Raw genomic sequence first — 12,024 nt, forward strand, 5'->3', positions numbered from 1 at the left:
AGCGCAGGAGGCTCACACGGCTTATTTGCAAACCCAGAGCAAATCTGCAGCCACACTGAACTGCTACAAATGCAAATATCACATGAATAAATTGTAGCATTTTTCACCCTCCATGCATCACAACAGTTATCTGAAGCTGAATTTAACCTCAGCCAGGATTTGCAGGCAGGTTTCCACCAGGGAGCATCTCGCATTCAGACATACGTGGATCTCAGTGTGAAAAACCTTTAACTTCACATTCATTTTACATCGAACATTTTTATTAAAATTATCATTGGGCTCGTGCAGTTTGTCTTCAAATAACACTTCACATTTAGTTTAGTCGAGAAAATATACGGAGATGTTGAAGATTAAACAAAAATCCAGGTTTTCAAAGATGATTTCTTCAAAAGTCTAGCTCTGTCAGATCAAGATATCACAGTTGCTGTCATAGAAATCTAAAAAACAAACAAACAAATATTCAACGTGAGATGCATTTATTTTTTCTCCAAAAAATGGAAAGGGGAGAGTTTTGATATTTAATCTGTGTGAAACTGCTGACAATATATATATTTTTTTTCACACAGGCTGATCTTTATATATATATATATATGAGTATATATATATCCAAGCATTTACCCTCCTTTCTGGCCACTTGCTTGGGCTGCACATTCACACGTCCTTCCAGTGAGACCACCTGGGTAGGAGTGTAAACATGGGGGCCAAATGTAAATGTGAATAATCTGCAGCGTTGAGCCCATGACCCTGACAGTCATTCGACACCTTCCATTCTCCTTATTCACGCTGATGTAAATCCAGTGGGCTCAGAGGAACGCGCCGCTTCGTTGGGAGTCATCCAGATCTGACGGCCCACAGTTCAAGTGCAGATCTGCCTCCTCAGTGAGTGAGTCCAGCATTAGCATATGAACACTTGTGGCATGTCCCAACCTATTTAATGTGACCCCATTAACACAGATGAACGACATGTAAAGTACAACCTTTGACTTTATGATAGTAGAGTCCTCTGCAAACTGGTGTTATCTATCCAATATATGGTTAATGTCAATAATAACCATGCGTTTGGTTAAATGTAACCCTCTTGGCTCACACTTTATGGATGTGATTCTTTTAATAAGCTACTGTGCAGATAAAATTTCCTGCAAACTACAAGCTTTTCTTCATACATTGTGTCTGCAAAGAAGGACTCCATTAAGGATGTTTTCCTCAAAAAGCCCTTCACCCTGCAGCCCACCAGTGCCCCTACACTATGAATGAAGTAATTACACAGCTCCTGATGGAATTGTTTTTTTTTTTTTTCAATTTTCTACACAGACTGACCTTTATTGTGAGCACCCATGCTTTGCTGAATCCCTAATGGATTTAATTATTGTACGAGTTGGTACTTGAACAAATCCGTCTCCATTAACATTAAGAGGCAAACTGCAAATATTGTGGGGCTTACAGTCATCAGGGCTGAGAGCATAAAAACACACAGCTATGTTTTGTCAGGCCTGAGCACTCACTGAGTCTCTAATTTCGGGATGCGCAGGAGAATTATTTATTTTCCCAGGCGGTAGCCATGATTTACTGCTGCGGCTCATTCCTAATTATTCTGAGCACCGCGAACCTTTCAGCATGCACACATAATTCTTTTCAACCAGCGCCATTACTCTGAAAGCTTTAGCAAACTGCCCGCAGCACAAGACAACTGAACATCTTCTCAGGTTTATTCCAGCTGCTGGACAGTGTCCAGGCAGTGAGTCTTCAGACGAGGAACTGCAGTGCCCTCTAGAGAAAGTATGGTGGAAGAGAAATTGTGTAAAGCTGCAGCTACATAACTGATCATCTTGTTCGGCTAAAAAATAGGTAACACATATCTGACATGGTTTTCTCTGTAAAAACAAATCTAACAAAGGCAGACAGACACACTGAGTATTACTGACCAAGGCTGCTGGGACTCAGCTTCCAGACAGTTTAGGGGTCATTGTTTCAATCATGTTTTGAAGACGTGAATTAATCTCTGGAACCTTTGCCACCTGCCTAGTTGTCACAAGGTATTAGGCTTTAATCGCAGGCCTTGTTCTTCAGCTCACTGACCTTAAAGTGTAGTGTAGCATTTGACACACATCCCCAAAATTCTGCAGTATTGTGGTCAGTATATCACCAGCGGCCGCTTTATATTTATGGGACAAGGACCTCATTGATTTATTGTTTTGATTGCTACTGTGTGACTACATTTCATCTTATTTGTTGACCAAAGATTGCAACTGCACACATTAAGATTTAAACACCAACAGTCAGAACTGTCTACATTGTTTTTCTTTTTTTGTTGTTGTTTTTTTTTGTTTAATACCTTCTGATATGTATTTTCTTCATTTTAGAGCTTCAAACATTCAACAAACATTCAAATGATCAACTCTTATGTACCAGCGTCTTTTAGGTATAAAAAGTAATCCAGATTTTACTCTCTAATATAGAATTCAGTATTGTGAAAAAATAATTACAAATAAATAAAATATTCAGTTGTTTATATGAAATAATATCTTTGTCTACACAAGCAATTTAGTCTTCAGTTCTCAGCCCTGGTTTTATGGCTGTTCTGGGAGCTGGTGGAAGCAGCTTCTGGTTCATACCCTGTTCACTCACACCATTACTCTCCGCAATGAAAAGCCTATTGTAAACACTATAAAAGTCTCAGGCATTTTTAATGTGCTGGTAAGCCAACGTTCGCGGCTACGGTGTCAAAGTGTGAAAATGTAACTGATGGAGTGCTGAGCAAATCGTTAGCAGAGGACAGCTTCATGGATATGATTAGAATGAATAGATTGTGCTACACTTGAGGAGCTTCCTCTATGATCATGCATGTGAATGAGGACCTAAATAAGACACTGTGGGGTGAGTCTTTGCTCCACTTACTCAGTAACACCTGCATTTGCACTGTTATCTTTCTGAATTTTTGCAGAAGTTATGTCTATGTCGACGTTTCCAAGAACTTCCAAGCTCCAGTGATGAGTTCTTTACATGTTTATCTTCCACAGTATCACCTTTTCTGATGATCTTTTGCACAGTATAATATGCAAAGCCAGATTATAATGCTGCCAGCAGTTCATCATCACTTACAGTGTATTTTATCAGTCTCAGGATAAGCCTTGCTAATCTGGAGCACATTTGAGAAGGACGGGAAGGGTGGATCTAGGGACAGATTGGTGAGCCTGAAGGCTGTCATTAGGCTAAGCATCATTAATTAACCCCCTTATCTGTGTAATAAGTCTTACTCCATAAACTGCCTCCCACATACTTCCTAAGTAAGACACACTGAACTGTGAACCTCTGAGACACATGTAGTAATACCTGGGATAAACTGAAGGGACAAGTCGCCTCCTATACTAATGACGCTGTCCATGCTGTTGTGAAGATGGTCTTCTTTCAGCTTGGGTTTGTCTGACTGCTGATCGGGGCATGGACACCACTAACAGAAATGTGTAGCTCATACCTATCAGCAGCAGTTCCATTCAATGAACCTAAGCTTAAGAGCTGGACAACTGCATGTAAAATGAAAGATGGACATTCCTTTCTGCATCTGGAAAACTTGTTGGTGTCTAGATCTCCTTCTGGTTTAATGTCAACTCTTTACCATAGATCTTTAAATCAATTACCAGGATGTAATCTGACAATGTTGTAAGACACAAAATGCAACCATATCTGTACGTAAAGCTGAGGAGGAAGGAAGAAAAACTAGGTTTTCTTTGGATGAGAATTGGTGCCATGCAGTTATCAAAGTGTCCGCCAGAGGGCAGCCTTGGTCTATTTAAAAAAGAAAAGGGTTCATGAGCAAGTTTAAATCTGTGTGAAATGTAACAGGATGACAACAGAGTTTCAAACAAGACCGTAATGTTCAGAAAAAGCTTTACCTGATCACTAACGTTTTTAGAAGTTCTATAACTGTGCTTCTATACTTGGCAGCATTTATTGTTTCAGTGGAAAAAAAGGTTTTGATCCACACCTACTTCCTCCATTGAGGATGTGATGATTGAAATCCTCCAGTGAAGTCCAGTTCAATGTCTGGCCTCCAGGTTGTTAATGTCTCAAAGTGTGAAAGGTGTGAGTGTATGGTATCATCTCCTCAGCTTTAACTTGAACTTAGTTTGAATAGTTCAAGTGAAAAAATAAATGAAGCAATAACAGAGAGGAAAAACAATATGCAAGAGTCAGGTGACGTCTACTTTTATTTAAATTAAATCATATAGGACTTTAAAGGATTTTAATATTTACCAAAAACACTAACCTTTTTTTTCTGAATTAGATTTTCGTCTCTCATTGATAATCACTATATATTCATAGGTGCTAGGCAGAAAAATGGAAGAAAGATTTCAGCGCACAACAGTTAAAACTGTACTGAAAGCATATCTAGGAATCGGTTGTAAACAGAAGTCAAGGCACAAACATACTGCAACAGACATGGAAATGGTACTATAAAAAGTGATAGAATGTTAGGTACACACATACTTTAAATATCAGTTAGAATTTTGCCGCAATTTTCCCCTGGAAGTGAAGCCATTTCTTTTTTTCTTTTTTATAATCGTTTTAATTTTTTTTATAGTTTTTTTTATTTTGTAGGAATGTTAATTAATTTGTGCAGGATACAGAGCTAATATTTGCCATGTTGAGACATGCAGAACAATATATAGTATGGTTATGAATGATGAAATGATGTAAACATTATAGAAAAAAGCACTTTCCTTTTATCATTTTATCATTTTTTGTGTCCATGCCTGTGCTTCATCTCTTAAAAAATAAGCTTCATGTGATTAAAAGTTTAATAATTTGCACATCAGAATCTCTAAAAGTAAAATGAATGCATTTATATATATAAAAAAAGATATCCTTTACCTCCTCTAGTAATTAAAAATAAAGAAAAATAAAAGAACAAAAATACAATAATAAATGTTGATTTTTGTGGTCATAGCCCAAAGAGTTAACAACAGGAGCAACTGGATCAGCAATCGTTGAAAATCTGCAAGGCTCATCGAGGTTTTCAGTCTCTCAGGTGTCTTTATAAAAAGCAGATCAAAGCAGAAATCGTGGTTGGCCAGTGCAGTCATTCATGATGTGTGTATATTCCCTCGTCTTTATGGTCATCAGAACTGTTCAAGTAATCTAAAAAACACACACACAGATCAGTCGTTTGCAACAGGCTCCATTTTATAACCTCTCAGAGGCTTGAAATACTTGTAACTCAGTGTCGTATCTTTTGACTCACCTTGACTCACTCTCACACTTTAGTTTTTTGAAGATTAGAAGAGGCCACAGTCCTTCAGGTTGTTCTTGATGATGACGTCAGTGACGGCATCGAACACAAACTGCACGTTCTTGGTGTCGGTGGCGCAGGTGAAGTGGGTGTAGATTTCCTTGGTGTCCTTCTTCTTGTTCAGATCCTCAAATTTGGTTTGGATGTAAGCCTGAGCCTCCTCGTACTTGTTGGGGCCTGAGAGACGAGAAAAACAGAGGAGGTCAAAGAGTGTGAAACTCAAGTAAAAGTAATGTGCTGACGTAACACGGTGAGACACTTTCAACTGTTTCTCATTCAAATCAGCTCCTTACAGCAGCTCCTGAATCAATTCATCATCATGTATAATCTTACCTAGCTCCAGTATTGTCTTTGTCTATTGTATTCAAGTTACAGAGATATGCAACTACTACTACTTTATCTAGTGATACAAAAAATTGTCTATACAGACCAACATAAGTTCACTGAATTATTATAAAATTGTTTTTGCAGAACACTGATGGCACAGTGAAGTTAACCTTTGACCAAAATCGAATCAGTTTAAGGGGAAGTTTGAGTCAAGTTTGAAGAAATATTCCTGAGATGTGTCGCTCACAAGAATGGGCCGGACAAACATGTTGATTTTGAATCAACATGTGACATACAGCATGTGCTTAGTTTGAATGATTTTTCTGTCATCGATATAAAAGTGCATGTCATCTGGTTTTAATGTACAACAACAGCTCAGTCATTTCCAGATCTCTGGACTGCAGCATGAAAGGAGAGTTTAACTGTAAGAGCTGTTATCAAATAAGGGATTGTGAAAGTGAAAGAAATCAATCATTTGAGAGACATTCATCCAGTACCAGTGTACTCAGGGAAGCAGATGGTGAGAGGGCTGTGGGCGATCTTCTCCTCAAACAGGTCCTTCTTGTTGAGGAACAGAATGATGGACGTCTCTGTGAACCACTTGTTGTTGCAGATGGAGTCAAACAGCTTCATGCTCTCATGCATCCGGTTCTGGGCGGGATGGGCACAAATGTGGAGATAAAGAGATTATTGGAGAACACAATTGGACCAGACAAAGGAAATGAAACCCCAGCCTTCCTCTTCATTTGAAATTTTCCTAGGAATGGGTTCTGCTGTGTAATGCAAGTGAAGCAATTATTTTTTAGATGCTTAACTCACCATCTCCTCATCCTCAGCCAGGACCAGGTCATAGGCGCTCATGGCTACACAGAAGATGATGGCTGTGACTCCTTCGAAGCAGTGGATCCACTTCTTCCTTTCTGACCGCTGGCCTCCGACATCAAACATCCTGCACGGACACACACGGATACAAGCATGTTGTTTTTATGAGACAGGCATGAGAAGGAATGAGTGCAGGAGAAACACGTTTTCAAGGTGACAGACAAATGGCTTCAAGGTCTGGCATTCTGCCTCGTCCTCTCCTCAGGACCGAGTATTTGCAGAAGAGGCCTCGGCATTCTCCTGGCTTATGCTGGCATTTCAGTGCAGTGCAGTTGCTGTGGTAACGGGAGGACTTCAGACAGGTTGAGGCATTGTGGTGGCAGCTTTTTCCACTAAGATCATATATGACTTATTCATGAAGAACTGAATGAGATGAGAAAGGATGCTAGCCTACGCCTGACTGAACATTTCCTTCATCCAATATTGAAAAGGGACTTTTATAGCTGAGGGTGGACTGTAACTATTTGTAGCGTCTTAAAGTGACACAGCTTTTCTGTGGCGCCTCATCCTTCCTGCTGAGCAGCTCCCACGTCGCAGAATCTGGTTCATTAGAGCAATACTTGGACGTTCACAGACAGCCAGCTTTAGGCTGAGTAAGTAGAGCTCCGTATAACAGTGACACACTTCACTTTGTTTACTTCGACAGTGCGCTCATCTCCACCACTGCTTACATAAGGCAGATATATCGCGCAGTCCGGCACAGGAAGAGAGACTGTGGTAGGTAAACATATCTGGTTGGATTTGGTTTGTGTCCTCCATGAAGAGATATACATATATATGTACACAATAGATCAAGATCTAATAAATAAAATATGAGAGTTAAATATTATACACGGCAAAGGTGACATTTATGTTGTGTTTTGTTTGATCCTGGTTCCACTGTTCTTTCCTGAGTTTCAGTTGTGACTGCTACCTCTATCAGATGGAAAGTGTTAGTGTGTGGTTTTGCTTTAATAATGATTACACTACTGCCAGTTATCACAAATACAATGACAAAACACCCCTGATGGAAGAACAGAAAAACATTTGTGAGAAACCCAGCTGTAACTACACAGTCCCTGTAAGCCCACACAGACACGTCTCGTTGATGCGTTATCAGTGATATTTAGGAGTTTGCACAGCGCTGAAGGTTTTCCCCTTTGTTTCTGTATGTGAGCAAGCTGTACAAATGGAGTTAACTTTGATGTACAATACTAGATGGGATGAGCAACATCTTAACAAGAAACACTAATGTTTCTCTCGGAGAATTTTATGACCTTCCAAAATAGGAAACAATGTGGGCTGAAATATATTTGGACGACTCCGAAGTAAACAGACACACCATTTATCGGCACAGTTTTCAAATGGCTATCATCACTGTCAACACACAGTGAAATACTATTCTCCTAACTCTTAACATATGGATATTTGCATAAAACACTAAAGCTGTCATACAGTTTAAAGTGACGCCGTCATTATATTCAAATAAAGATTGATTCTTGTGTTCAGTGGTACTACGCCATCAGAACAGTTCAAATCACAGTGTTTTGTGAGAACCTCATCCCCGATGCTAAGTTTTCATCACTATGATGACGACTGTCAAACAAAACCCTGAATCATTAAAATACGTAACTTTTTGCTCAGGGGCACTTGAGCCGCCATGTGAGTGAATTATTAAGCTACTGACCTTTTGCAGGTGAAATTAAAAGTTGTGGCGCACAAATGTTTCACAAAATGAGCTTTAAGATGAACTGTAGAGCAGGAGCCTTACTTGAAGTGCAGGTCCTTGAAGGTGAAATGTGTCTCCACGATGCCTGTGGTCTTGACTCGGGTCCGCAGCACATCTTGCTGTGTGGGGATGTAGTCTGACTTGGCTATCCTCTCCAGATCATTAAGGTAGCTGGTGGGAGGACACGGACATATTAAACATTCATCAAAGACCATCGTCATCTAACCTCACAATGCGTAAATTATGTTAATATTGTATTATGTTAATGAAAGGTGTGCAGGTCTCTCAGATCCTTTTCTCTCACAAAGACATGAGAAAACATTGAGATTTGTTGCTGAAAATCTACACTGACAAAAGACTGTACACCGATGTCACATGAGTGGATGTGTCATCATAGAACAAAGCTTCTTCTTCACCTACGCTGAATTATTTAACATGTACAGTCAGGCTGCTTCTTACTTTTTAAAATTTTACCTCACCTTAAAACGCTTTTAATGTCATCATGAATACTTTATTAATAGGAATATTACCAAAAGCAACATAAAACTATTTGGTGTTGAATATCTCTGAAACATTACATCTGATGCCTCGGAGCAACACATATCCAGTCCCGGAGACTGTCCTCTCCAGACCACAGAGGATTTAAAAGATGAATTAATACTATACTATCCCAACCTTAAGCAATGAAGAACTCCAAGTTGTGTTTCAGCAACCTGAGTTTTTAAACCAATAATACCTTCTTTTTTTTATATGCAAAATAGACAAAATTATTCTAAACCCAAATTATATTCAAAGCTTCTTCTAAACTGCAGCTTGAGGTCAGTGACACGGATAAGGGATAATAGGGAAAAGTCCCGGTAGCCGTAGTGATGTCTCAGATAATAGAAGTAAAAGGAAAGGGGACAAACTTATTTGCTCTCAGTCTTTTGGTAGAGTATTCAAATGCATAAAGCGGCCGTGTTACTGTATAACAAAGAGCTGGTATAAATGTAATCCCAGGCCATCTACAGTCAATGTGTAAATATTTGAGCCTTCACAGCACTACTTCATACCATGTGCCTGACAGTTTCATTCTAATCTCCGTCTCCACAGTCGCTGACTTAGGCTGCTTTTGTAGTGCAAAGATGAGATTGGACAGTGCTCAATTTGGTCATTGTCTATATAAACCCTGAAGATTAATTGGATTTATTTTTTACAGAAGATGATAAAACGTAAACACCATGTTTGAATAATGGAAATCATTTCTAGAGACCCAGAAAAGAACTAAAGTGGATTTTAGTCAACATATAGAGCTCAAAACTGAGGAATTACAGTACAAGGAAAGGAAAGGAAAATGTGTGAAAAGGTTAGAGCTTGTTCCCTCGAATAATGACAGCTGGAGCCATTATTTTCAGAGTGTACACATTTTTTTGATCAAACCTATGATGTGAGAGAAAAGAGGTCTCTGTTAATGTGAGCTGTGCCATTTTGGTTTCTCTTGGCCCACTATCTTTCCCTTCATTTCTCTGGCTCTCAGCAGGTGCTCAAACATAGATTATGGTCCAGTGCCAGACTCATTTAGCCCTCTCTTGTAGCGACGTGCTCTCCCACTGCTCTACCAAGCCACAAGGATACGCTGTGCATCGTCAACCCTCCCAGTTGCAAAATGTGAGGCCGCATTAGCAGCATGTTTGCAGGTCCCCTCAGCTTTAACGGCAGCAGTGAAGCAGAGGCTGCTGCCGTTATGATTATATTGGCCAACACAAACACTGAACTATATTACTCCCTCTGGAAGTTAAATACTGCCTTGACTGTGAAGCAATCATTTGCGAAACACTTACCACCCCCCTGACAGTTTACAACAGAATCTGGGGGTGTCATAGTATTATCCAATGCACTGTGTATGAAACACAAGTCAGTGCAGTTAGTTCCTGCAGCATTTTGTGAGCCAATGGCGATGAACAAAGGTGCATTTTGTCTAGTCTTCCATATCAGAGCAGCAGCACATCCCAAGGATCAGAAAGATATTAACCTTTCACATTCACCTCAGACTCTCTCTCTCTTATTATGCTATTAGATTAGAGCTATGTGGCCAACAAATGGAGCACTCAAGAGATGAGGGTCATTGAGGTTGGTCAGACCTGTGGATAGAGGATGAGGCTAACTGTGCTACTGCAGATCAGAAAGTCTGCTGGCTTTCTCAATGTAAAAGAAAATCTGAAAAAGGACTGTAAAGTAGCATTAATGAGCAAACATATTTGAGCATTTTTCCAGTGCTTAAAATGCAGATTAAGTGGCACGATGATTCCTAAACTTCCTGCTTCCTGTGCTATCGTAGAGGCTCCCCATTAGCTCTAGGACATAAACACATAATATTCTGCAATTCATTTTTCTCAGGGTGATTTTTTAGTGAGAAAAATATAATTAAAATTTTGTTGAAGGGGCATTTTGTAAAAGTGCTTACTTATTGTATATGAAAATCAATGCTAGACTGCTACATAATCAATATCTTCTCAGCTTTGCTTGTGAAATAAAAGAACCCTCATGTCATTCCCATTTACTGGTTAGATTGGTTTTATAGAAAAGAGATGAGAGGAGCCATGAAGGCTCCCAACAACTCACATCCAGTGGTTAGGACAAATGTGTGTATTGATTTTGTAAGTGTAAATGTATGGAGGAACTGAAGGTCTAATCAAAATGATTTCTATGCAGAATTGTGCAGACTTTTCTGTTGAGACCCGGTAATGTCTGTATCAGTACAGTACGCACTAGGCTGCGGAATCGTTGAGCTGGTACTCTCTGGCCCGTGTGAAGCAGCTCTGGACACCACCATCACCCCACAGTCGCTGGATGACGTTGGACAGGTCTTCTGGCAGGATGCCTTGCTCCTCTGCTGCTGCTGACAGTGCAAAGAGTTGGCGGGCATCATCCTGAAAGGAGAAAACACACACATATGTCATTATATACTGCAGGTCTAAAAAGTATTTGTCTTCACTGTGCAGTAAACTGATGTGCACAGCACCTCAGGCTTTTGTCTTGTTGTTACACATGGTTGCTTGCTTTACTTGATTCTTTACTTGACTTATTTTGTAATTTATAATAATGAATTTGTTCAGCCTGGAAAAGATAACACCAAGTGGTAGAGCGTTAAAAAACATATTCAAAACAGTAGAAATCACTCAGGTTGAATGTGAAGACATGTAATAAATAGCAGGGAGATGTAAACTTAGCTCTGCAACTTTAGTTTTTGGTTCCACACTAGTCTGAGATTACTCTCTCTCTCTCTATCTTGGCAAAACCCGGTATATTGGAGTTATGATAAAAGTCTTTAACCACTCTTCTTCTATCCTTTTAACTCTGAGTGTTTGCTTAGTCATATGAAGCCACGCAAGCTTGTGGGTGAACTATTTATGAAATCAAAATGTTGCTATAAGTGTGTAAGCAATCACATTTGTGACTGAAGCTGACTGACTAGCAGCATGAGAAGGCCTTCATCCCACCACTCTTAGACTCTTAGTGTCTGACACTGCACCAGGGCTTATATAAACTTTTGATGTTAGATATTGACAGCTGACTTCCAGGTATTAGTTAACCATTATCTGATTCCATTTCTGCTGTAGGTCACAGTAGGTTAGCAGTCGTTTACTGTGTAGCGTGAGGTACTAATTAAATCTTGTGATAACACAAACTGTTCCACATGGATGTCAGAGGAACACAATACTGAATACAAGGGCTGTTCGGTACAATGCACCTTCACTCTCCTTGGCCTAACCAACAGCCTTGAATGAAGATAAAGGACAACAACAACAATACGCAAGAATACACATATAAAGTAATATTA

General features: G+C 39.6%; 1 protein-coding gene across 1 annotated transcript in view; it reads right to left on the reverse strand.

Moving 5' to 3' along the window:
* Positions 1-4,187: 4,187 nt before the first annotated feature.
* Positions 4,188-12,024, reverse strand: part of LOC125006416 (guanine nucleotide-binding protein G(i) subunit alpha-2) — a 47,010-nt gene continuing 39,173 nt past the window's right edge. The window contains exons 5-10 of the mRNA XM_047582415.1: positions 10,953-11,113; positions 8,247-8,375; positions 6,434-6,563; positions 6,112-6,265; positions 5,240-5,464; positions 4,188-5,136 (exon numbers count right to left, since the gene is read on the reverse strand). Coding sequence (XP_047438371.1) covers positions 5,274-5,464; positions 6,112-6,265; positions 6,434-6,563; positions 8,247-8,375; positions 10,953-11,113 — 765 coding nt within the window. The 3' untranslated portion in view covers positions 4,188-5,136; positions 5,240-5,273. The remainder of the gene's footprint in view (positions 5,137-5,239; positions 5,465-6,111; positions 6,266-6,433; positions 6,564-8,246; positions 8,376-10,952; positions 11,114-12,024) is intronic.

This window comes from Mugil cephalus, chromosome 4 (assembly GCF_022458985.1).
Source record: "Mugil cephalus isolate CIBA_MC_2020 chromosome 4, CIBA_Mcephalus_1.1, whole genome shotgun sequence".
In the NCBI taxonomy this organism is placed as follows: Eukaryota; Metazoa; Chordata; class Actinopteri; order Mugiliformes; family Mugilidae; genus Mugil; species Mugil cephalus.